This window comes from Camelus ferus, chromosome X (genome assembly GCF_009834535.1).
Source record: "Camelus ferus isolate YT-003-E chromosome X, BCGSAC_Cfer_1.0, whole genome shotgun sequence".
NCBI classification, from domain to species: Eukaryota; Metazoa; Chordata; class Mammalia; order Artiodactyla; family Camelidae; genus Camelus; species Camelus ferus.
In genome coordinates, this window is record NC_045732.1 from 32,825,596 (window position 1) to 32,853,086 (window position 27,491).

At 33.8% G+C, this 27,491-nt stretch overlaps 1 protein-coding gene across 1 annotated transcript in view; it reads left to right on the top strand.

Annotated features, from left to right (window-relative positions):
• Window positions 1-27,491, top strand: part of CFAP47 (cilia and flagella associated protein 47) — a 359,639-nt gene that overhangs the window by 155,762 nt on the left and 176,386 nt on the right. The window contains exons 33-37 of the mRNA XM_032474648.1: window positions 303-437; window positions 3,874-3,989; window positions 12,508-12,658; window positions 15,816-15,904; window positions 27,077-27,163. Coding sequence (XP_032330539.1) covers window positions 303-437; window positions 3,874-3,989; window positions 12,508-12,658; window positions 15,816-15,904; window positions 27,077-27,163 — 578 coding nt within the window. The remainder of the gene's footprint in view (window positions 1-302; window positions 438-3,873; window positions 3,990-12,507; window positions 12,659-15,815; window positions 15,905-27,076; window positions 27,164-27,491) is intronic.

The window sequence follows — 27,491 nt, forward strand, 5'->3', positions numbered from 1 at the left end:
CATAGCCAGTAGTTCTAGTACATAGTATTTTTCTGGACTCTGACTAGCTTTTATGGAGTCTTTGAGGCTGTGAGGTCATTGTTATATTTAGAACACATCTAATTCATCTTTTAGCACATAGGTCAAGCTGCTTTGATTAAAAGCACTATTCTGTTTGCTGTATCTCCATTTCAGTGTCATTGTCAATTCATAACATTTTAAGATGTTTTAAGTAATTCAATAATTGATGTACTGTGCTTTAGGTCTTTTTATATATTTTTTCTGTAAATCCTCTAATTTATATTTCTTTTCTTTGAAACTAGGCCACTGACATCTGTGATCCTAATCCAATCCTGATGCTCATGTTTTGTGTCTACATGTATGAAAGACTGCCTACATATCTCCCCAAGAAGGTGGTGCCCTTTCATTGTACTCTTCATGACACTGTGCTGACAGAGGTAAGGAGATCATTAGGACCAAAATATACATGGAGTTAAACGGGGTTTTAGCTGTTTCTTTCCCACTCCAAAATTAACAAAAGTATCAGTGTGATATATCATACAAAAGCCTTAGCAAATATTGGTCCTTCTAAACCAAAGGTATAGCAGAGTGAAAAGGAGAATTTTTCCTTAATAATAATCGCCACCCGCAATGGAATGATGACTCTTGCATTCATTTCAGGCATAGGGTGGGGAGATGGAAAATGAAAATTAAGCACTTTGAAGGCAGATCTTTTCAGGAAACTTGAGATCCATTTCATGTACAAAAGGACTGACAGCATAAGTGGAAACTTGTGATCAGAGTGTGCCTGACTTCCCTTTAGGGAAGTTTACACATCCAGATGGATTTTCTTCAGATGAGGATATGGAAAGGGAAGTAATAATGAAAGCACTCCTAAGCAGGACCACTTAATTCCTACTAAAGGATTTTATGTATCCTGGAGCTGTTACATGTGTAACAGTGAATTTTTTAATATTCAGGAAAAAAATAAAAATGAAATTTGGAGTCCTGTGACCATAAAAAAAATCTGTATAAATATGTCATGTTTTGCAGGTGTTCACTTTAATTGAGAAATATCTTGTCAGGCATCATCAATCTCACTTCGTTTTTCAAACAGTTTGTTTCATTTGAATACTTGTGAAATATCTTCTAGCATACAAGTTTTGATTGCTTGTATTTATCTAAGACTGTTCCTTTTACTAGTTTTCCTAAAATTTCAACCAGACTTGCACGTCTCTCCTTGCTTCTTTCTCAGGACAGTATGGGCTGATAGAATCTTACTATGTACAAAAGGTAATTTACCTCTTTGGTCGGATCATGTTTATTCCTTTCCTCAGGCTGTTTAAAGTATTCCTCCTCATAGTCAGTTTGTGGGGTGGTAATCTTATACTTTGAATGCAAAACATGTCCATATCTGGTCTTCTAAAGAGATGTCCTGGTGCTCTTTGATTTGTCAGTGTAACCTCATTGAGAAAATAACTGCAGCATCTGTGAATGTCTGAGTGATGGTTAGTAAGGATTCAGTTAAAAATCAAGAAAAAGTCAGGTCCTTGTCTCAAAATGTAAAGGGCTCAATTTAGGGAAAGGAAAGCCACTCCTCTTGATTTTCTGTTACCAAAAATTGAGATATGATCCCTTTATTCAATTTTATTACTTTTCCTTTTTTGTTGGAAAAAGAGATATACAACTCTTTAGAGAATTTTTTCAACAGTATTTACTATGATAATTCACTAAGTGTAATGATATTTAAGGACTTCAGGTACTAACTAGTCGAGAGCTGTAATTATATTGGAGAGGCCTTCTGACTTCACAATCAAATTTCTGAAGAGTTAGAAATGCTTTACTTAAGCCTGCAGAAGATAGGAGGACTCTGAATTAGATTTAAGCAGTGATTTATTGGACTTAAGTATTATTACTTATTATTACTAGTTTTCTAATCCTGTCCACATGTTTGAATTTCTTTATGTCATTTGATTGGTATTGTTTTGAAAGAGTAGCTAATAACACAAGTTCATTTTATACATAAATTTTATTTGTAATGTTAAAAATCAACTGAAAGCATATTAAAATGGAAACATGAAATCTTCACAGTTAACTGTTTACTAGAAATAATGTTTACACGTTGAGATTATAGATGAGAATATACAGACAGCTTTTGAAGGAAACTAAAAATTGAAAAGAAATGCAAAATAAAATATCAATTACAAGATGCTTTGATTTTAAATTTCATTGAAGAAAATCACTGATTCAGAAATCGCTCAGAATCTATGGCATCATGTGCGCGTGTGCATAAACAGCACTGTAAATGGCAGTGCCTAAGTTGTAGAATGTCCTTCTCAACACTTTCAACCCTCCAGGAGAAAGAAAAATCTGAAGCAATGGCTACTATAATTGAAAAAGTATTTTTGTAGCTATATGTCACATATAGAAACATAGAATACACATTGGGCCCATTAAACAATGTAGTAATCAGTGAAAAAAATGTAGAGTGCATTGATCTTCTGAGATATTTTTAAAACCAGTTGAAGTCTTTTTTTTTTTTTTTTGGAAACAAAATTTATACAGGAGCACAGTAGTAACGGGATGGCTGTCATTGCTAAAGGGGAATTGAGGCTCCAAAGCTTGCTTGCTTTCCTTGGCTGACTTTCCCTTCTCCCCATCTGCCACTCACCACTCTACATGAAATCCAGGAGTTGGGTGGAATGACCACAGATGGGCCCAAAGCCTTTGTGTCATTCATTCATTCATTCAACATAATGAGAGTGAGTAGCTTCCTTAAGCAATCAAGGCTGCTTATAGAAGTTCCAGGACTATAAACCAATAACAGTTCATAGTGAATCTACTATTATTTTCAACATTTCCTTCCAGAAAATGGAAATTAGCTCTCTGTGACTTAAATCACTAGATCTGTTAACTAATACTTTAAATGCACACATACATACATAACAAATAACACTAGCATAATCTTCCCTCCATTGTTACTGAGATCTGTAGGCAGTGAGCAACATGAGACCCCCCAAATTTGTGGGAAAACTGAAGGTAGAAACTCTTCAGCAACTACATACTTGTCATGGTAGTTAGGTTACCAAAGTTCTCATTGAAATATAAAAGTAGTTAATCTTTGAACAGATCTCTACCATATTCTATCTATGACTATAGTTCCTGGACTGCGTAAGTGCAGTCATCTTTTCTTTACTCTAGTTTGGCCAGTCATCTACTTCCCCAAGGTCTTCTCCCTCCTCTGGGTCATTACTTTCCATGATAACTTCATGTCTTTCTAATATGTGTATTTTTTAAAATCCCCATTATAGTTTACATAAGCACTTAACGTTTTTCATGAAATACTCCCTAAAAATAAAGTAACTCCTTCTCAAAAATGGTTGGTGTCAGGAAGGAAAAGACAGCCAACCCTTAGCTATACTACCACTTCTAGATGAGGCTACCATCCTTTTCATCTTGGACCTCTGATTTTAAACCTTAACTCCTTATGATGCTTTCTACACTGAGCAGCCAGATTAACCTTTTTATAAATTGGATTATATAAGCAATAAATTCTCTTTTTAAAATTCTTCAAAGATTTCCCTTTGCAGTAAGATTAAAATCCAAGTTGCTAACTTTGGACTTGAAATTTTGAATGATCAAATGTTTTTACATCTGTCATGTCCTTACCTGAAATCTTCCTCTCCCTGCCCACTCTGAAAAACACACACACACACACACACACACACACACACACACACCACACTATCTTTAAATACAAAGTCTGCTTTCTTCCATTTAGTATACTAAGAATAAATAATGATTAAAGTATCTCTTTCATAAAAATAAGAAATGTTAAGTTATATATTTTTAAAATTCATGATCTCATTTATACTCTCTTCTTCTTCAATATAGATTCTACTGAAAAATCCAGGCTTCAAGAGATTAGTGTATAATGCTACAATTGTCGGAAGAGATGCCTCTGATTTCTCCCTCTCCCAGGAAGGGAATGTTGTGACAATTTCTCCAAAGTAAGTTTGTTTTTTTTTTTGTTTTTTTTTTTTTACTGAACATATGAACCCTAGAGATTTAATGTGTGTTATAATTATAAAAGAGTGACCCAGATTTGTTTTTAGTATGAAATGAAAAGATCATCACTCCAGACAGAGATAAATCATTCATATTATTGAGATTCCTCACCAATTTTGTTAAGACAATTCTAACACTATAAAGCATCTGCTTTTTATGTATGCATTTAATTTTAGTTTATGTTGCATGCATATGCTCCACAGAGAATAGACTCTAAGTTCTTTATGTACTATAGTTCTGTTTCCTGCAGGAAATGGGAGTCAGTGTGTGCTAAATATACAGTATTTAGTTGCTTCTGATTATGAAAGCACTATGTACTTACTGTAGAAAATATAGAACCTATGAAAGTAGGAAGAAAAATAAAAGTAAAAACTAATTATCTTGCCTCGAAAGACACCCCCAATGTTGCCATTTTTCTCTATCCCTTCATAATCATTGTATATGTATATCTGGTACACTCCCAAATTGTGATAGTATTCTATAAAGTCTCATTTTTATCTGATTTTGTTCACATGATACTTGTTTAATGTTTCTACTCCTCACCCATTCTCAAATAAAGAACAAATGAAAACCTCAGAGAATAGTCTTCAAAAATTAAATATAAGCATAATATATTACTCTTCCTAGATCAACAAATCCTATTTCATATGCTAATAAGTGTTAATGATGGCAAATGCTCTTATTACATAGTACAAGGATGATATGAGAAGAGCCGTGTCAGTACCACAAGGTTAGACAGATTTGATAACCACTAATCGACTTGAAAAAGAAATGAATTTTAGGCTTGAATTTTATTCTTTGCCTTTGTATTTGATTATTTTTTACCTTGTGCAAAGTGACAGATTATAACTACTAATTATTTATTTAGTTATCTTTTTGGTTTTTGAACTATACATTGACCTGAATTACTTTTCACATTATAGTCTTTATTACTTTTGGTATATCAAACACAGAAATAATTGGAAAGGGGAGCCATTTTTAATTGTGTTTAAAATATGAAGGAGCCCAGTTGCAATAGTGCCCTTGGCTTGTGTCATTAGCTTGTGCTCATTTTCTTCAGTTGCTGCTTTGCTGCTCCATGCTAAAGGAGTATATCATTTATAAAATGTGAATATTCATGGTTTGAACTCTACCCAGATTGAATTAAATATGAGAAAAACAATCCTCCACTCACCTGTTTATATATTATAAATCATATCTCAGAATAAAACTCCTTATAAAAACAATCCACTCATTTTCCTAGTTATACTTCTATGTCTGCTATAAAACACAATTTTGGTGATACTAGTTCATTTGGATATTGTCACAGTACCATTTGTCTTCCCTCAGTACTTTGATCATTGAGATCTATTCTGTCCTTCAAATAGGATGATACAAATGAAAAGGATTAAGGTTCCCCTCTTCCTGCTTTGTTCACTCATCAACCTAATAACCTCTTCCAGTATTTCAGAGCTCCCATTATATGGAAATTCTTCCTAACAACTGCCCTAAACCTCTGATGTTTTAGCTTAAGACTGTATGTCTTGTTAGTGAAGCTAACATTTATAGTTTCTATTTTTAATGTGAAACCTGTATACCTGTGTTGTTGAAAATTTGACTGTTACAGAAAAATATAAAGAAAACAAAAATCGCCTAGAATCTCATCAGATAAACACGTTTAATTTATTAGTTCATTTCCTTCCAGTCTTTTTATATGTACAAGCATGTGTTTATTATAATATATGCATAATTGGATATTTACAAAATAAATGCAGTATATATGTAAATATTAAAATACTTAATACCTGTTAAACATGTGCTCTGTATGATATAGTATGCACTTTATGTACCTTTTCATATTTAATCGTCCTGGCAACCATATTAGTGTCTTCATTTTATAGAAGAAAACATTGGGCACAAGGACATTGTATCATTTACTCACTTTTCCCTGCTATTAAATGAAGTAGAGATTCAAAACCAGCCAATATAAATCCAGAGTTGGCAGTCTTATTTAACTGACAGCTGCATGTACTGTGTGTGTGTTTATATCATACTCATACAACGCCCCTGGCCTTAGTTATTTGTGGTTTGACTATTTGTAAGAAATCCTGAAGATCTGTGGCACATAATTGTATCATTTTTGTTTCTCCAGGAACTGGTCTGTGAGAATATTTCACTTGGGTAAACCTAACAGCCTACTTCCCATTAATTTTTTAGCAGTGCTTTTTTTCCTTTTTATTCACCATTGCACCTTTTATGGTTTATATCAATAGAGACATATTTATAAATATTAGCTTCATGAGGTTTTTAACACATGCCAAGTGACCATTAACTGGCCATATTTACATGGATACATACTCCCACATGTAATGATGAATAAATGTATTCATATTTTGACCACATTGTACATATGCATATATTCTTATTTTCAACTTCTTTATCTTTTTTTAGTCAAAATTTAACTTGCACCTGCTTTAATAACTCAAATATGTAGAGGAGTTTAACATGCAAAGCAAGTCCTTCTCCCCTGATATCCCCACCTCCAGAGATCCACTACTTGAGCACCTACTTTTAACTCTTTCAACTATGTCTAGTTTTAGTTCTTCCAATGGTTACTTCCATAAATATAAATAATCTGTGTATCTTTGCCAATATTTTTGTTATATCAACTTCAAAAATACTGTCTTGATGTTTAGCTATAATATTTAATGATCTTGGTCACTTATTACTCTAGATATATTGCCCTCCCACCAAATGTCACTAGTTATATCTTCTATTCATTACTGTTCCAAGAGTACAAATGTAGATTGTAAATATTTCTTATACTATGAATATACAAACTATCTGTTGCCTCCTTTTTTAAGCTGAGAAAATTAATAAATTCTAAAGAAGTACATAAAATCTTTCCTTCAGGTATCTCACATTCTAGAGCACTTTGCCTTTCATTCTTATTTGGCCTGATAGCTTTCCAGACCTATTGAAGAGATGTCAGTATTGGTCACTGTTTATTTCTCTTTGGATAGAAATGAATATCTGCCTCTTTCTTAGTGTATTCACTTATTTGCTAAAAAAAAAAACTGCCTTTATGAAACCTTCTAAAAAGTGTGAGAGAGGTAAATATCCCCAAATTTTGGTTTTTCAGCATATCTTTTGACTACACTTACACTTGATTCATATTTTACTTGGTATTTTTCCAAGTTGAAAGGATTTTCCCTCATAACTCTTGAGATAATTGTTCCACCTGCCTCATAATATTTGGTGTTTGTGATGAGAAAATCTATTATTCTGTTTCCCCACACCTCTGGAAGTTTTTAGAATCTTTCATTGTGTTCTGATATTGTTCTGGAATGCATCAAGGAGGGTCATTTTTTTATTCACTGTCTGGGTACAATGTGAGTCCTTTTAATTATGAAGTTGTTTTTCACAAGCTCTGGAAAATTTCCTTAAATTATTTCTTTCATCATTTTCTCTGCTCTCATTTCCTAACCTTTAGTTGTTGGATATTGAACCTGTTAATTAGGTCTTCTATGTATCCTAGCTTATCACTCATATTTTTCAGGTCATTGCTTTTTCCTCTATCAACAAGCCTCCTTTTCCAACTGTTTCCTTTAGGTAAGAGAGAGAGAGAGAGAGAGAGATAATCTATATGTATTTGTAAGAATACTTTCATTTTCATTGGGTATGTCTATTTCACAGCATCTTGTTCTTAAATTAGGGTTATAGTATCTTCATAAATGTCTCTGACTTTTACATTATGACTTTACGTTCTCTGTTACCTCTGTTGTTTTTATTTTATTTGAGGTCAGCTGATATATTTATCTCGGTCTTAGTGTTTCATGTTGATGGATATACTCTAATGACTTGTGATACTTGTTTATATATAATATGGCAATAGACAACTAAATTGTGATCCTGTATATGCACAGGTTTGTCAATTGGTCGACTTCACTACGGTGAAAAACATTCTATTTTTATGCCCAGTTGCCTGGCATCCTACACTGGCCCTAGGAAGAATATGGTTGTCTGAATCCTATTTTGCCCTCCATATGACTAGGTATTTCTGGAAATGGCTTCTCCAGAAGTCTACAGGGCAGCTTTGTTTCTTATATTAGCCTCTGTGCAGATGCTCATTGATGATTTCCTCTAACTAGTAGCTTTAAAACAAACAAAACAGACAAACTTTTATTATCATTTTAATGAGATTTCTCTTAGAGAAGCAGTGAATCTGGGTTTTAGATGCCATTGTGGCTTAGAACCCTTTTATCATGTCATTTATCAGTTAAATGCTGGGCTTAGATACTGACACGTGTAGGCTTTATGACTCAGCCTCATTTTTCTTATTTGGAAAATGGGGATCAGAATATTTACCCATAGTGCTGTCAGTAGTGAATGTAATTATATAGGCAAAACATCTAGTTCTGTAACTGGAACTTAGACAAGCAGTACATATTTGCCTCCATCCTCTAAATTCCAAGTGCCCATAATTCATAGATGAAAATATATCAACACTACTCACAAAGGTTTATAGTATAGCAGAGTGCCACACAATCGAACACGTGAGGATATAATTTAATAGTTGTTTTATTTGTGGATGTGTGTATAAAACTAGAGGAAAATACAAAACAAAAGAAGCACCTAAGTGTTCTTAGGGAAACCCCAGAAAGTTTCCCAGAAGATACAAAGCTTAATTCTCAGTATGTATAGATAACAGACATTCACTTCTAGATGCATTTTATTTTGTAGGCTCTAATGCCATTTTTAGGTGTTTTTAAAAAATATCTTTTTTGCTCGATTAAATAATTTTGAAGTCTTTAGTTTTTATACTTAGGTTTCTGAAAATATTTTGTTTTCCTAAAAGAAAATATGTAGGATTATCATTATATATATTATATATTATATAATTATGTGTACCACATCCTGCCTTAGAGTCTGTCTAAATCATGATTAATAATGGCTCTTTCTGCCAGTTGTGGATTTAAATTCCCTGAGATATAATTTATACAGAAAAGATTAAACAGCTCCACCAACATATAAATAAACATATTTCTGCATCTAACTTGATGACTAAATTTAGCTATAATCATAGAGTCACTATCATAAAAGTGAAAATATACTTCGAAAAAACGGTTCTCTTTCTTTTTTTCCTCGTTATTCTCATTGAGCCATCTGGGCACTGACATTGATGTGTCATATATTTATTCTCCATCTCTTCCAAAGGCCAAGTTGAAGTAGTTTATGAGGTACATGTAATATCAAGGAGATTTTTTTAAATGAGGGAAGGCAGTTGGAGCAGAGAGAAAATAAAAGGTAAGAAAATTAAGATAAAGGCCGTAATTATGATACACATGTCTGGATACCTAAGACACTTACGTGAAGTGGATGACCCACGTGATTCTAAACTTTCTAATACACTCAGTAAGGCATATGCTCCAGTATGACTACCAGATTTGTAAAAGGAATATCTACGCTCAAGAGAAGCTCAAATCTTCATGGTCCTACAACCAACCATTGGCCTCATAAAAAGGATACTGTATTTTAAGACGTGTTTCATAGAACTTAAGTATAGTTCCATGAACTTACTTACTTAGTACATGTTATTTAGATTATGGTCATTCTTCAACACCCTTTTTCGTCATCTTCCATGGAGAGCCAATCCATTACCTAGTCATACTAATTTTACCTTATGTGTCTAAAATTTGGTGTTTTTCCCTCTTACCCACCTCTTTCATCCTAGTTTCATGTACTGTCATCTTTAAACTGGGCTGCTACAGTAGATCATAAAAGGCTTCTCTGCAATCCATCCTTTCTGTTAGAATAGCAACAATCTTTTTTGATGTAAATTTGGTCATGTTACTCTTCTGTTTGAAATATTGCAATAGCTTCCCATCACCATTAGGATATAGACTGAATATCTCAACATGGTCTGTGGCCTTTCATGGCTGGCCTTTAGCTATATCTTCATCACTAATACCCTTGCTCTCTAAGCTTCAGCACCACTGGCCTTTGGTAAGTTCTTCAAACATATCATAAGTCCTCATACTAGAGGCATGGATGCCTTTTTTCCTCCCCTGCTCATTCTACCTAACTCATTCTCATCCTTCATATCCCACCTGATACATCACTTCCTCTGATCCTTTGGACTATATCACACTCTCCATTATGTGCTCTCATACCCCTTCATAGCACATACAGAATTTATAATTTTCACATTTATTTTGTGATGATATAATTAATGCCTGCCATGTCCTATAAAATGTAAGCTCCAAGAGATCAGGAATAGTGGGGTTTATTTTTAATAATTACTTTATCTCAAAAACGTAAAACAATGTCTGGAACATTGTAAGTTCTCTGTTAATATCAATTGAATGAATGAATGAATGGCTTTATCTAATAATGAATTTTAGAATATCTAGAAAAATCTTAAATCACTCACAGGTATCTTAACACATAATTTGAGCATATGTACCCAGAAAAAGATCCCAAAGTCAAATATTTTTGTTCTCAATTAAATTTAAGCCTATGAGCTTTTCATAATAGCCAAGAAAATGTCCTTTTGTGCAAGTTGAGGGGATTAATGATATTATATCTGAATAAAATTGTGAATAAAAGCCAGGCTGGGCTAACAAGAAAAGCTGGGCTGGGCTAACAAGATAACTCACAAGTCTAAGTATTGGAATACTGATCTGAGTTCTGCTGGACTAACTCGTAAATCTAAGTTAATTAGTGTTGGTTTGCTGTTCATGTTTTTTTTGCTAGCCAGCTGGATTTTCAAAGATACATATCTGGCTTTGGAATGTTGGTTTGCTGCCTCCCTGCCTCCACTTTTGGTAATGATGATGCTAAAGCTGTTCCATGCCTATTGGCCGAATACCCCCAAGCTTGTACTTTACCTTATAAAATCTCATGCGCACGTCTTGGAGGTGCTCAGAGCTTCGGAGCAGAAGCCCCTCTGAGCCCGCCGGCATAATACATCTGAGTACTCCAACCCTCCGAGTGGTGCTTGTTTCTTGGTTGACCTGTTGTTTCTGTAACAAAATCATTCCCACTTCTGCTAGATGTGAACTGTAATTTTCCCTAAAAAACAATTTTGAGAACATTTCAATTAATTTTTAAAGTCCTTCATTCACTTTATGCTACTCGCTAAACTCACCTATTCAACAGAAATTCCTCACAGGTTCTGGGAAAGTTAAGCCAAAGTTTAATGCCGAGAGAATCTATTTCCATCTCCATTCCTGAATGTGTGTGTCCTAAGGGAAGGCAGTGGGTGATAGTTTGTACAAAGTTAACTGTGGTAATGATGTATGAGTCTAACTATGGTAAAAGCCAGAGAAAAAGCAAAGGTAAAAATGTCCCCAAGGTTTACCACCCACAGCTGTGGCAAGGCAAGGCAAGGCTGAAAGATTCAGCCAGTAAAGAAAAATTGAGCCCATTTTTCATTTGGAGAATTCATTACTTACATAAACAGTGAAAGTGAAAGTTACCAAAGGGCCCAGATTCCTGTATCCCTTATGTAGAGTGACACCAAAACAAGAGAAGCCAGATGACTGCATCATGCATACTAGGATACCTGTTGCTTATAATCAATTTCATGCTTCAACTAAGCAGTTTTGTAGCCAGTAACTCTACCCTGAAGGGAGCTAGGTGGCAAGCGTCAGACCTCATCAGAATCTAGGAGGCAATGAGAAACTGTCTGCTGATAGCCTCTCAGGGAAGATAGAGGGGCAAGTGAGAAATGTTCTTGGAGCAGTGCTTCAGGAAACTCCATGTTTTGTGTTATGAGAGGATCACAGAGCTTTCTGCCAAGACTTACATTCACCACAGTTCAGCTTTGTGTCTATGGTGTCTGTTGTTATGCACAGTTGCCAGGGTGCCATGATTTAGTCATTCCCCTAGAAACTGAGAAGTGAAATCTCCAACTCATAGATTCTTTACCATTTTACTATATTTTACACTAGAAAGTTGAAAATTAAAGGAGATGGATGAGTTTTCCTTATTCTTTTAATTAAGTATATCTTTCAAATAAAAGTCATGCAACTTATACCATTATTTTGATTTGAGGTTTGAATTTTATTTTCACCCAGTTATAGGTATTTTTTCTTAATTCCTACTTTCTCATTTTTTTTCCCTCCATGTGCTGTGACTAAGAATGTGCCTAATCAGTAGCACAGAATGTCCTATGAAACTCACACAAAAATACATGTATGATTTCCTGTGGCTAGCTGTTAGAAAACCCAGTGTTTGGTAGATTATACATACATTTGGAATTTAACTTTAGGTTTTACAGACTGGTTGAAGATGTTTGGACTGATAACAGTAACTCAATTATAGCCTTTCTAAAATCTGCAGCAATCTTTAATTTTATTGTGGAAGTGAGTGTATTAACAGAGGGTGGGACCTGAACACATGGTTGGCACTGAATAGTGGCTTGTTAGTTGTCTTTTTCTCAATACAATATTTTCTCTTTTATCTTTTATTAAATAGAAACCAAACTACCATCACTCTGAAATTTACCAGTCACTTCCTCCATCCTGCTGAAGCGTCACTGCTGTTAATTTCCAAACCGAAGAATGGAATAGGAGGTAGTACGATGACTTTTGCCCTCAAGGGTGAAGTCCTCAGTTTTAAAGCCATTGTAAGTAAATTATACCGATTTTATGTTTTTGTGTCTCTTCTCAAGCCATGGAGTGTCCCAGGCACAGCTCTTCTTCAAAGTTTTATCTCCTGGCAGCTCTTGTTCTTTGAGATTGTGTGTGTTTACAGACACAGATGTGCACATACTTACATTTGCACAGTATTTGGCTTCTGTAGCTCTGTTATTCTTACTTTGATATTCTTTCTTTGGAAGTAAGTCTCCAATTTTATAGTAGATGTTGAAGGACTTGTATTTACTTTATTTTTTAAAATTTTAATACAATTTTAAAGGTTATTTTCCATTTATAGTTATTACAAAGTATTGGCTCTATTCCCCATGTTGTACTGTACATCCTTGAGCCTGTCTTACACCCAACAGTTTGTACCTTCTCCCCCAACGCCTATGTTGTTCCTCCCCACCTCCCCACTGGTAACTGCTAGTTTGTTCCCTGTATCTGTAAATCTGCATCTTTTTTTGTTATATTCATTAGTTTGTTGTGTTTTTCAGATTTCGCATATTAGTAATATCATATAGTATTTGTCTTTCTCTGTCTGACTTATTTCACTTAGCATAATGCCCTTCAAATCCATCCATGTTCCTTCAGATGGCAAAATTTCCTTCTTTTTATGGCTAAGTACATATTGTATATTGTGTGTGTGTATGTGTGCGCATGTATACATATATATACATGCGCACACACCCCATATCTTTATTCATTCATCCATCAATGGACACTTAGGTTGTTTCCATATCTTGGCTATTGTAAATAATGCTGCACTGAACATGCGGGTGCATGTATCTTTTTGAATTAGTGTTTTGAATTAGTGAATTACATACCCAGAAGTAAAACTGCTGGATCGTATGATAGTTCTATCTTTAGCTGTTTAAGGAAGCTGCATACTGTTTTCCATAGTGGCTGTACCAATTTACATTCCCACCAACAGTGTACAAGCGTTCCCTTTTCTCTACATCCTTGCTGACATTTGTTATTTGTGTTCTTTTTGATGATAGCCATTCTGATAGGTGTGAGGTGGTATCTCATTGTGGTTTTGATTTGCATTTTCCTGATGATTAGCGATGTTAACCATCTTTTCACATGCCTGTAGTCATCTGCATTTTTATGGTGATTTTTTTGTTTATTTTTTTATTGACGTTAACATCAGTTTACAACATTATATCAGTTTCACGTGTACAACCTTATAGTTCTGCTACTATATACCCTAGAGTGTCCTTACCACCAAAAGTTTACTTTCTATCCATCACCATACAGTTGATCACCTTTACACTTTTTGCCTGTCCCCCCTTAACCCCAACTCCCCCACCCCCATAACCACTGCTCTATTCTCTATATCTGTATGTTTATTTTTATATTCCAAATATGAGTGAAATCATGTAACCGTTTTTGTCTTTCTCTGTCTAACTTACTTCACTTAGAGTAATACCCTCTAAATCCCTTCCATGTTGCCACAAATGCCAAGATTTCATTCTTTCGTAATGGCTGAGTAATATTTCATTACACACACACACACACACAGACACACACACACACACACACACACCCCACATCTTCTTTATCCATTCCTCCATCGATGGACACCTAGGCCACCTCCATATCCTGGCCGCCATGAATAATGCTGCTGTGAACATTGGGGTGCATGCATCTCTTCGAATTAGTGCCTTCATATTCTTCGGAAAAATACCCAGAAGTGGGTGTAGTCATCTGCATTTTGAAAGGATTTGTATTGACTGTTAAGGTCGGCTTTTCACAATTACATTTGTGCCTTTTATCAAGGAGTCATTCACTATACCCATAACAATTTACATGCCTTTCTACCATGGAGACTTGTGATTTAAGTTAAAGCAGTCCCTGGGCTATGTCTGTTTTCAGTTAAATTAAGATTTGGTGGTTTACACAGCCAAGAAAAACATAACTCTTTTCTGACAGGAATATTCATCAGTTTACCTTGAGTGTCCTATGGAGCAAGTCTGTTATAAAGATAATGCTAAGACTGGCATTCAGTGAGAGGTGATGATGTTCCAGGCAGAGTTCTAAGTGTTAATATCTCAAAGGATGGGAGAGAAGGATTTTTAAATCTCTATAAAATGGTTGTGATATTGCTGTGATTGCCATTAGTTTGTCTAAATATTATTTTCTACTGTGGGTGTATGATAAAGAAGTAAATTTATGCTGCCAGATTTCCATATGGATTATAAAGAATTGTAAATGTGCGGTGGCCTGAGTGGGAAGTATGAAGAGTGACTTTAGTAAAGGCCAGTTGTGTGAGGAGAGCATTAAGACGCTCACACGGACAGAATGGCTTATTAGATAAGGATACAGAGCAGGCATTTGATTGTACTGAGATGAGTATTGTGATCTTCTAATTTCCTCCTGAACAATGAACTCTTACACTTCCCAACCCTGTCACATAAATTCTCTGAAACAAACCATTGCTTTGCCGCATGTGTCTAAGCAACATGCATGGTGTTAGCCTGTCATGAACATGGCTCTTGAGCAGAAAAGCTGACACCTGAAGCTCATGTGGTCTCTGTTTACTTTTTGGTCTTAGACACCAGGAAGGTATATTGGATAATATTGGAGAAATAGGTAAGGACATGATTAGTCTAAAATAGCAGAATTCCTGGAATCTTTTCCTTTGTGGAAATCTTTTGGGAAATTTGAGTTTTAGTTTTATATTTGTGCTTTTATTACAGTAAAAATATGTCAGTGCAGCCACCACATTATAAACACAGGCATGCCACAGTCACATACACTCGAACTCAGGTATGTGCCACACCCATACACACCTGCCTCTTCCTTATGTAATGTTTATTAGGTATATAGATGATTAATTAATTTGCATATGTAAAGTCGTGTTCAGTCATTAACAAAATGAATTTTAAGGAAATTAACTTGGGAGACACTATTGTGACAAATCATTCAGTTGTTAGCACAGGATTATGGATCAGTGATGAGGTAAAATCTATTTTTATTCTTTCCCACCCAGATTTTAGCAGTGCAATGTTAATATAAATTAATATTACTGTAATATTTAAATAGACAGTTTTTTAGGAACTTTAAGTTTATATTTCATAATTCAGGATATTCTTTTTTATTATTAGCATGTAATATGTTTTATTTATTTATTTTTTACCTTAGGCTATTATAAAATGTAGATCCCCATGTTATAAATGGAAAGAAATCACTGTGAATGTTAAAAATCCCTTCCACGCTGCTGGAGACTTCAGGTAAGTTATTGTTTTGATGTAAATTTATTGCAATTAGCATATCCAGTCTTAAGAGAAGTATGTAATTTTCTTCAACCTGAACTATTTCGAGGAGAAATTTTATGTATTTACATTGCTATAAATTTATAAGCCTCAGCAGATAAAATAGAACAAATAGTGAAGGTAAATCAGTTTTCCTTGAAATCCTATTTGATCTCTACAAAGTTAAGTTTGATCATGTCAAATTTGTGAATTTTATGTAAGCTTTCTGTTTATTGAGAGTTACAATTCTTTCAGTATTTTAAAATTTCTAATTAATTGACTTTTTAGCTTCTCATTGTATTGCATCTGTTAATGTCCAAAAGTGAAATGTTGATTCAGGCAGAAAATTTATTTTTACTTGCGGCATCATGATTAAAACCGCACATTAAGCATGCATTTGTGAATCTTGAGATTTAACAACAGTGATAACAACATAAATTTGAAATGAAAAGACAATATAGTGTTGAAGTGTTATTTAAGGCCACAAATAGAAAGATATCTTTTTATAAATTTACATGTTGAGGGAGAAGATGGATAATGATACTCCTCCCTCCCTTGTATGAATGTAGCCCTCACACTTAGGCAATGGGCATATAAACTCACAAATTTAAAGCCAGTCGCAAAATGTGTAAAATCAGTATTTTATAGTAAATATATATTACTTTCAAAAATAAAGAATAATGAAAGAGGATGAATAAGAAAGGATATTTAATGGCATATAATTCATATAGCCATTATTTTGATGTTAGAAACACTATAATAAGTGACCTAGTTTTTAATACTACACTTACAAAAATGATCAGAATTTGGTTATTATTAATAATCTTATATCAAATAAACTTTAATTTTTTTATTGAAGTAGAGTCAGTTACAATGTGTCAGTTTCTGGTGTATAGCACAATGTCTTTTAAAATAAAATTTAAAATTTCATATATTTTCCAAAAAGTTATATGCAGCACAGTGACCAGATTTGATCCTGTTTTATCAAAATTTAACATTACTTTTAACAAATAAGGTAACCTAGTCTAGATTTTTTAAAATGTTTTTATTGAGATATAGTTGATACACAATAGTGTATATTGAGGTGTACAACATGATGATTCACAATTTTTAAAGGTTGTACTCCATTTATAGTCATAAAATATTGGCTATGTTCCCTGTGCTGTACAACATATCCTTACTTTGTACATAGTAGTTTGTACCTCTTAATCCCCTACCCAGCCTAGATTTAACAGAGACAGAATTGACTCCCACACTTCTATCCACCAGATCAGTAATTCTCAAATTCCTTTATAGCAGCATGTGATTCTTTCATGCTGTATAATACTTTTTTCACATGTTGTATGATTTGGTTTGCTAGTATTTTGTTGAAGGTTTTGCATTTATAACCAAAAGATTTATTAATGTAATTTTCTGGTGATGTCTCTGTCTTGTTTTTGTTTGTTTGTTTATTTTGTTTTGTTTTGTTTGTATCATTAATACTACACTCACAGAAAGATTTCAGAAACTGTCCTTTCCATACTATTTTTGGGGAGAGTCTGTGAATAAATAGTATCAATACTTCCAAATGTTTCGTAGAATTCACAACTAAAGCCATTCAGGTCTGAACTTTGTTTTGTGGGAAATTTATTTTATTATTAATTCCATCTCTTTACTTGTTATAGCCTAATCAGATTTTCAATTTCTTCTTGAATCAGTTTGATACTTTATGCCATTCTGAGAATTTTGCATTTCCTCTAAGTTATCTAAGTTGTTGGCAAAGAAGTTTTCATAGTATTCCCCTATAAACCATTTTACTTTTTCCTTCAAAGGCAATAGTGATGGCCCCTCTTCCATCCTTTATTTTAGGAATTTGATTCTTCTCTCCTTTATTCTTGATCAATCTAAGATTTGTTAATTTTATTTACCTTTTCAAAGAACCTTCTTCTGGTGTCCTTAATATTTTCTGTTGTTTTTCTTTATCTTTTTTTTAAAAAAATCTTTACTTGAGGTATAATTGATATGCCAAAAACTACACATGTAAAGTATACAATTTGATGATTTTGGACATATGCATGTACTGTGATACTGTCATCACAATTGAGGCAGTAAACATATCCATCACTTCCAAATGTTTCCTTGTATTCCTTTTTGTTTGTTTGTTTGTGGTAAGAATGCTTAACATGAGAATTGCCCTCTTTAACAGATGTTTCAGTGCACAATACCATGTTGTTAACTGTATGCACTGTGTTGCATAGCACATCTCTAGTACTTAGTCATCTTGCATAACTAAAATATTACACAACAACTCCAATTTCATCCTCTTTTCATCCCCTAGCAACTGTCATTCTGTTCTCTGCTTCATGAGTTTGACTATTTTAGATACCTCATATAAATAGAATCATATACTGTTTGTCCTTTTGAATGTGGCTTATTTCACTTAGTATAATGTGCCCAAGATTCATCCATGTTGTCACATGTTGTAGGATTTCCTTTTTTTTAAGACTGAATAATATTTTGATAATAGCCATCCTAAGAGGTGTGAGGTGATACAGCTCATTGTGGTTTTGATTTGTATTTCTCTGATAATTAGTTATGTTGAGCACCTTTTCATATACCTATTGACCATCTGTGTGTCTTCTTTGGAGAAAGGTCTGTTCAAGTCCTTTGCCCATTTCTAATTTGATTACTTACCATATTATTATTATCATCATTATTATTGAATTGTTGGAGTTTCTTATAATATTTCAGCTTTTGTTGCCTGTGCTTTTGGTGTCATATCCAAGAAGTTATTGCCAAGACCGTTGTCAAGAAGCTTTCCCCTTATGTTTTTCTTCTAGATATACAGCTCTGGTCTTATATTTAATGATTCCATTTTTTGAATGCAGATATCCAGTTTTTCCAACATCTTTCAGTAAGGAGACTGTCCTTTCCCATTGTGTATCATTGGCATGCTTATCAAAGATCAGTTGACAGTGTACTTGGGGTTTATTTCTGGGCTATCATTGTTTTGTTTTTGTTTTTGTTTTTTGTCATATGTCTGTCTCTATGACAGTACCATTACTGCTTTAATTACTGTGGCTTTGTAATATATTTTGAAATCAAGAAATATGATGTCTCCATCTTTGTTCTTCTTTCTCAAGATCACTTTGGCTATTCTGGGTCTTTCATGGTTCCATATGAATTTTAGAATTTTTTTTCCTGTATTTGTAAAGAATGCCATTGGGATTTTGATGGGGGTAGCACTGAATATGGAGATGGCTTTGTTTAGTATGGACATTTAAACAATATGAGTCTTCCAATTCCTGAACATAGAATGTTTTCCTTCTTTGTGACTTTTAATATTTCTTTCATTCTATGTTCTGTAGTTTTCAGCGTACAAATCTTTCACTTCCTTAGTTAAGTTTTTTCCTCAGTACTTTATTCTTTTTGATGCTGTTGAAAATGAGATTTTTTTTTTTTTAGTTTTCCTTTTCAGATAGTTTGGAATTAGTCTATAGAAACACAACACTTTTAGTGCTGATTTTGTATCCTGCAACTTTACTGAATTTGTTTATTCTAACAATTTTCTTTTTTCTTTTTACTTATTGATGGAGTCTTTAGGGTTTTCTATAAATAAGGTTGTATCACCTGCAAACAGAGATGATTTTTCTTCTTCCTTTCTGATTTTGTTGCCTTTTATTTTTCTTGCACAAACGCTCTGGCCAGGACTTCCAGTACTATGTTGTATAGAAGTAATGAGGGTGGACATCTTTGTGTTCCTTTAAGATCGTAAAGGAAAAGCTTTCAGTTTTTTCACTATTGAGAATGAAGTTGGCTGTGGGTTTGTCATATGTGGCTTTTAAATGTTGAGGTACATTCCTTCTACATCTATATTTTTCCCTTTATTTTTCTTCTTTTTACCATTTGACCCCCTTCACCCATTTCTTCCACCTACCTTATCCTCTGACTCTGACATTTACTAATCTGTTCTCCGTATCTATGAGCTTGTTTTAAGATTCTACATATGAGAGAGATCCTGTGGTATTTGTCTTTCTCTGTGACTTATTTCACTTACATAATGCCCTTGAGATACATCCATGCTGTTGCAAATGGTAAGATTTCATTGTTGTTTTTATTATTGAGTAATATTTCACATTATATATATATGGGTATATCACAATTTCTTCATCCATTCATCTGTCAGTGGACTCCATTTAGGTTGTTTCCATATCTTGACAATTATAAATAATGCTGCAGTGAACATAGGGATGAATGTATCTTTTATTTATTTTTGGGAGGGAGGGTGCATGTATCTTTTAAGAGTTAGTGTTTTTGTATTTTTCATATAAATACCCAGAAGTGGAATTGCTGAATCATATGGTAGTTCTATTTTTAGTTGTTATAGAACCCTCCAAACTATTTTTCCATAGTGGCTGCACCAATTTACATTCCCACCAGCAGTGCACAAATGTTCCCTATTCTCCTTATCCTCACTAACACTTACTATTTCTTGTCTTTTCGATGATAGCCATTTTAACAAATATAAGATACATCTCATTGTGGTTTTGATTTGCATTTGTCTCATGATTCATGATGTTAAGCATATTTTCATGTGCCTGTTAGCCATGTGTATGTCTTCTCTGGAAAATGTGTATTCAGATCTTCTGTCTTTTTTTTAAAATCAGATTATTTGTTTGTTTGTTCTGCTGTTGAGTTGTATGAGTTTTTTTTTTTTTCCTTTCATACTTTGGATATTAGCCCCTTATCAGATATTTGATTTGCAAATATTTTCTACCATTCAGTAAGTTGCCTTTATATTTTCTTGATGATTTCCTTTGGTGTGCAAAAGCTTTTTAGTTCAATGTAGTCCCACTTACTTAGTTTTGCTTTTGTTGCTGTTGCTTTTGCTTTTGGTGTCAGATGCAAAATATCATCACTAAGACCTATGTCAAGGAGTTTACCTAAGCCTGTGTTTTATTCTAGGAGTTTAATGGTTTCAGGTCTTTTGTTCAAGTCTGTAGTTCATTTTAAATTAATTTTTGTGGATGGTGTAAAATACACATGTATTTTTGTGGCTGTCCAGTTTTCCCAGCACCACTTACTGAAGAGATTGTCTTTACTCCATTGTATATTCTTGGCTCCTTTGTTGTAAATTAATTGCCCAAATATGTGTGGATTTATTTCTAGGCTCTCTATTCTGTTCCATTGATGTATGTGTCTGTTTTTATGCCAATACCATACTATTTTAATTATTACAGCTTTCTAATGTTTGAAATCAGAAAGTGTGATAGTTACAGTTGTGTTCACCCATTTCATTTTTCAAATGGTTTTTCTTTTCCTTTCTCTTTCGCTTCTCTTTCTGTTAATTCCATGACACATATGTTGGTACATTTAATTGTGTACCATAAATTTATGTGATGGTTTATATTTCATTATTCAATTTTTCTCTCTGCTCTTCAGACTGCACAGTCTCTATCAATTTTGAAGTTTATTACTTTTTTTCCCTGTTAATTCAAATCTCTTGTTGAGCCCCTGTAGTGATTTTTTACTATCTGTTATTGTAGTTTCCAAATCCACAATTTCCATTTGGTTCTTCTACTCATTTCAGTCTCTTCTTTTTTGATATTCTCTATTTGATGTTCCACTGTCACCATGTCTTCCTTTACCTCTTTATTCATAGTTCCCTTAGTTTTTTAAGCCATTTTTAGTGGCTTTTGATTTAGTGTTCTGTTGAATATGGTAGCTGGTCACTCTAACAGTCAGTTTTTCTTGCATGCCTCTTTTATTGTTTCTTTGCTTGTTCATAATTTTTATGTTGGAAACTGGACATTTTTGAAAAAATATTGAGTTCTGGTCCTGTCTCCCATAGGATTGTTAATATTGTTTGGTTGTGTAATTTTTTTACTGACTAGCTGGCTTATTTTAGTTCACTACTTCCTCCTCGCCACATAAAACACACACACACACACACACACACACACACACACAGAGTATGAAGCTTCTGTTGGTGCTTATGTGGAATACAGCCTTAGGTATGCCCACAGTCATTCAGGGATAACAGTGATTTTGGCAGCGATTTCTTTGACTGTCTTTTTCTCTGTCCACACCCAGCTATTAAATTCCCCTAATTCCAATTCTATGGAAGGCATAAATTGCTTCTCAAATCAATTCAATCAAATCCAGCTCCTTTGAAATAATAGTTCCTTCAGTCAGTGTTTGAGATTTATTCTGACCCCAGGAGGGCTCCTCCCAGCTGTCTCTCTCCCCAGTTTTCTCCAGCAAACTAGCTTGGCTACAGTTTAGCCTGTATCTTCAGTTTACCAATCTCCTCCCAATTGCCTTTCACCACACTGCTCTATTTTTCAGAGGACCCTTTGGCTTAATCTTCACATGTTACTGAAAATGGAATCAGTTCCTTTGTGAAGAGATAAAGAGCTGTATGTTTTAAGTCCAGCTTCTCCCTCTAGGCAGAATCTCCGAGCCATGTCTCTTGGTGGAAGTAGGGACAGTGGTACACTTTTCTTGGAGTAACACCCCACATTAGGCGCTGAATGCTACGTGGGATGGGGAATGATAGCTTCATGTCTTCCTGGATTGCTTCTCACAGCATGCAACCACAACTTTATAAACCAGGGCAAAGGCAATTTCACACCCATGTAGAGCCTGTGATCCATGATTGGGTGCTCGGCCGAAGAAGGGAGCCCCTCAGCCCCTCTCAGCTTCATTTGCCCAAAACTTAGCTTCAGTAACACATACTGAGGACAGGAAGGAAAATGTTGCTGTCATACATCTCTGAAAAAGATAGTTCTCCAGCTGGGAGCTAGGAGAGGAATGAGCCCTGTATTCTTAGCTGTACTGGTCTAAAGTAGAGTTTCTGTCTTAACTGAGTGAAGGAGGAGGAGGAAGAGAGTGGTCTTGGTTCATATGCCACAGACTACACCTTTTCTTACTGAATTTAGTAAATATTATTGAATAGTTTTTTTTCCCCATCTACTATATGCCCTTAGGTTCATTTCCAGAGAGTTTAAATCATTTATTTTCATTCTCTTACTCATTTTTCTCAGAAGTAGTCCATGGAATTCTCATACTGTCATGCTGAAATAGTGTTTACTTTAAGTTCTACTTTGTTATTTGTATAGCCACTCCAATTCTCTTTTTGTTATTGTTTGCATAGTATTTTTTTTTTATTCTTTTGTTCCCAGTTTATGTCTTTGCACCAATGTTTGTCTTTTTACTAATCTATTTATATCCACTTCGTGGGTCTCTGCCTTTTGATTAGAATATTAGTCCCTTTATAATTAATATCATTTTTGATACAAAAGGATTTATGTCTGCCATTTGATACTTGTTTTCTATGAGTCTTATGTCTTTGTTTAACTATTTCTTCATTACTGCTTGATTTTGTTTTAAATATTTATTTTTAGTGTGCCTTTTAAAATTTTTGTTTATTTTATTGTATGTTTTTACATTTTTTTCCTTAGTAGTTATCCTGAAGATTATAATTAGCATTCTAATTTCTAAAAATCCAGCTCAGATTGATACCAATTTAATTTCAATATAGTTCAGAAACTTTGCTTCAGTCTCTCTCCTTTTCCTAGCTCCTTGTTAGTGCTATTATGGTTATACCCATTACATCTTTATACAGTATAAGCTCATAAAACTGTTTTATATTTATTATCTCACACTGTTTTATTTTAAATCAGAAAGGAGAACAAAAAGTGTTGCAAATAAAATACATTTATAGCTTATTTGTTTTATGTATTTACCTGTGTAGTTAACTTTGTAGTTTTTATTTCATCACGTGGCTTAGAGTTCACCTCTAGTGTTGTTTTAAACTGAGGAAATTCCACTACTATTTCTTGTAGGGCAGGTCTGTTAGCAATGAATTCTTCCAGTTTTTATTTATTTGATAATACCTTAATTTCTCCTTAATTTTCAAAGGATAGTTTTGCTATATATAGTATTCTCTATTGGCTGTCTTCTTTCAGCACACTGTATACATCATCCCATTGCATTCTGTTCTTTAGAGTATAGGTGGGAATTCAATTGTTAATCTTATTGAGAAACAACAACAGTGTTGAGTCAACTTTGTCCTGCTTCTTACTGTGTCTTGGCCTTTCAGCATCTTGACTCTTGTTGTCTAGTTATGGAATCACCTTCAGTTTATCCTATGTAGAATTTTTTGTGCTTCTTAGATGTATAAATTAATATTTTTCATCAAATTAGGCAGGTTTTCATCATTTATTTCTTCACATTTTCTGTCTGCCTCTTTCTTTCCTGTCTTTTCAGGATTCTGATTAAGCTTATGTTTGTCTGTTTGATAGTGTTTCACAGTTCTCTGAGGCTCTGTTAATTTTTTCTTTATTGTTTTATCTTTCCATTCTTTACAATTAATCATTTCGCTTGACATATCTTGAAGTGCACTCATCCTTTTGCCACCTCAGACCTGCAGTTAAGTCCCTCTAGTGCTTTTTTATTTCATGTATTGTACTTTTTTAAGTCCAGAATTTATAATTAGTTCTTCTGTTTAATTTCTCTTTATTGATGTTCTTTATTTGGTGATACATAATTGTCTCCGGTAAGTGAGAAAGTTGGGGTTGACAAGTAGGGTTGAAGATCTTTGATATATTTTGGGAATCTCCTAAGCTATTGCAACTCTGCCTGTGGGCACCGTGTGACCCCATCTTCCTTTTATGTTTTAGTAGGCTCTTGTTTGATCCAGTTGCTGTAACAGCCTCAGGCACAATTGCTACTGATTGTTTTCAACAGACATCTTGGGGATGGGTGTTTTCCTTTGAGTCATTTTGATTAAGGACAACAGCTTGCAAATTAAGCTCTTCTAGGAAGCCTTTAGATGGGTTATAGTAACAGTGATCATGGATGGGACTCTTTTGAAGAGCTCCGGTCTCAGTCTGTTCCCTCCTGTGGCTTCAAGCTGAGAATTTTTTTTTACAAGTACCTTCGTTGCAAGGCTGCTAGTTTTCAAGGCTACTGCAGAGTTATGAAGGAGAGGAGGGGAGTTACAACAGAAAAGTTACAAGGCCACAGACTCTACTGTTCTTACCGAGGTTTGGCAGCTCTTCTTGAATAAACACTATTCAGATTGTTCCAAGCCTTTCTTTAGTTAACTAGGGTTCTGAAAAAGTTAATTTGGACAAATTCTTCCAGTGTTTTTGTTGCTTTTATACAGGAGAGATTATACGGTGGTTTTAAGCCATTTCCTGCCTTTCAGTTCCTGGTGGCTTGGTTTTATTATTTAAAATATGGGTTTTGTTGTAGGTTAGACTCTTGCTTCTCAAAGTGTGATCCTTGAGTAGGCAAAATCAACATTGCCTGGGGGCTTATTGGAAAACCAGAACCCTCCAATCCAGTTGAGTCAGAACCTGCATTTAACAACATCTCCAGAGTATTTGTTCTATAGTATTAGAGCAGTGCTGGTCTAAGTCAAGATTGCTCAATGTTTAATCCATAGACAGGCTTTCTCAAAAACATTTGGAGAGCTTATTTTAAATAGAACCCATGCCAGACTTTACTCAGTCAGAATTCATGCAAATAGAAATTTAGGAATCTGCATTTTGAACAAACTCTCCACATAATAATAATACACACTGAAGTGTGAGAACCACTGATTTAGAAACTACAGTAATTAAACAGGATCTTTTCCCATTTTAATGGCAGTTTATATTTCATTGTTACAGTTAATATATTTTTTTAAAAGCATGTTTATTGTAATTAAGCAGGGACTTTTCAAACAGAAGTGTGTGGAATGCTATTTCATTTCAAAATGGTACATGTATAGTATATGAAAAATCCAGTATATATTTTATTGGTTTAGTCTTTTTATTTGTGTGTCAAATTGTATTATCCTCGTGATTGGTTTTGAGCCAGAACAAATTATCTCCCAAATAAATTGCCCAGTGATTCACCATGGATTTATAGAAATATAAAGAAACATTATAAATGTTTTCTGCCTCATAATTATATGAAATTTAAATGAGAATTTAGTGCATGACTTAAAATTTAAATTACTCTCTATAGAGGAATTATTTCTACATTTGTTTAACTGTAACTTTACAATGATATAAGCAAATCTCTTAGTTTGATACACAGCTTACGTAGTTCATAGTTTACATTTTATTACAGTTAATTTTGTCTGTTTAAAACTTTTTAGTATTTAATAGTTATAAAATTCCTTACAACCCTTATAAGAAAGCGTCAGAAATATCAAGTTAAAAGAAAAGGACAAAAACTGATGTTAGCATTCAGACATGGGGATATACAAATGCGTTGCATTTTACTTTGTGTGTGTATATTTGTGAATATGTGTGCTCTAAGACTAAAACATTTCATTAATTTTATTACTGATCTGTTTTTCATTGTAAAGCCAGTATTGTGAGATCTTAATATTATCGTTGCAGAGTAAAATAGATTTCTTTTAACAAACCAAGTTTGGATAAATCTGTGCTTAACAATATTATATAGATTTTGTACACTTCTGCAGGAGGAATTAGACATTCCTGACATAACTCTTCATGGCCTTTTTTACCTACTGCTATAGCATCATTTCCACACTATCCTCCACTATATTGTGGGCAACCTAAAACAGAGAGGATAACATACTCATGTTTGTACTTCCGGTACCTAGTCCCACACCTAACACATAATGAAGTCTCTGTAACTGTTTCTTGAATGAATGAGCATTATTATGTAGGAAGGACTGAATTTCTGTATGATTCCAAATAATGGCATAATTATTAATGAGTTAATTTAACTGGGTGTCCACATCTCATGTCTACTCCTAAAAGAAACATTTCTCTTTTCTGGAAATAGAAATTATTAAATGTGTATAGCTCTGACAATGTATTAAGATCAATGTGTAACTTCCTATTTTTTTCTGGAATATAATTTGCGTGGTCATTTATGCTCTAAAGTTCCTTGTCATGAGAATTCGTTGTTGCTTTTCTATATAAAAATATCATTTTTTACCTATTTCCATCAAAGATCTTTTCTTTGTAACATACATTTTAAATTGCCAAATGAGAAAACACAGAGTTTTTGAACTATAATTTATTCTGATTCTAATTATAGTTTATGAATGATGGAAAATAATTTAAAAGAAGAATGTTTTGTGGTCATCTGAATTTTGTTACAGTAAAATTCAAAATAATCTTTTTTTCCCATTTATTTTAGTGTCATTTTGGTGGAATCCTCAACACTTACCTCTTTGCCATCCCAATTAACTGAAACTGGACAATTTGTTGACCACATGAACGATGGGTAAATGATTATATATTTTATACTCATAATTATCTGAGGAAAAATTCTGAGAAATTAGCATTCACATAAACTTGTTATATAATTAACAGTGATTTTCATCTATTGAAATATTTAATTTATATGTATAATTTATATTATTCACAACTTTATTCTCTATGTGTTACTAGGCTTATGTTCATGAAAATTGAATACATATGCACTTGATTAAATACAGTGGATTCTCATTATTCATGGTAGACATGTTCTCTAAAATTGCCACAAACATTTGATTAGTGAATACTGAACCATTACCTGAGAAGAAATATGTATGATTACATAGATTATAATA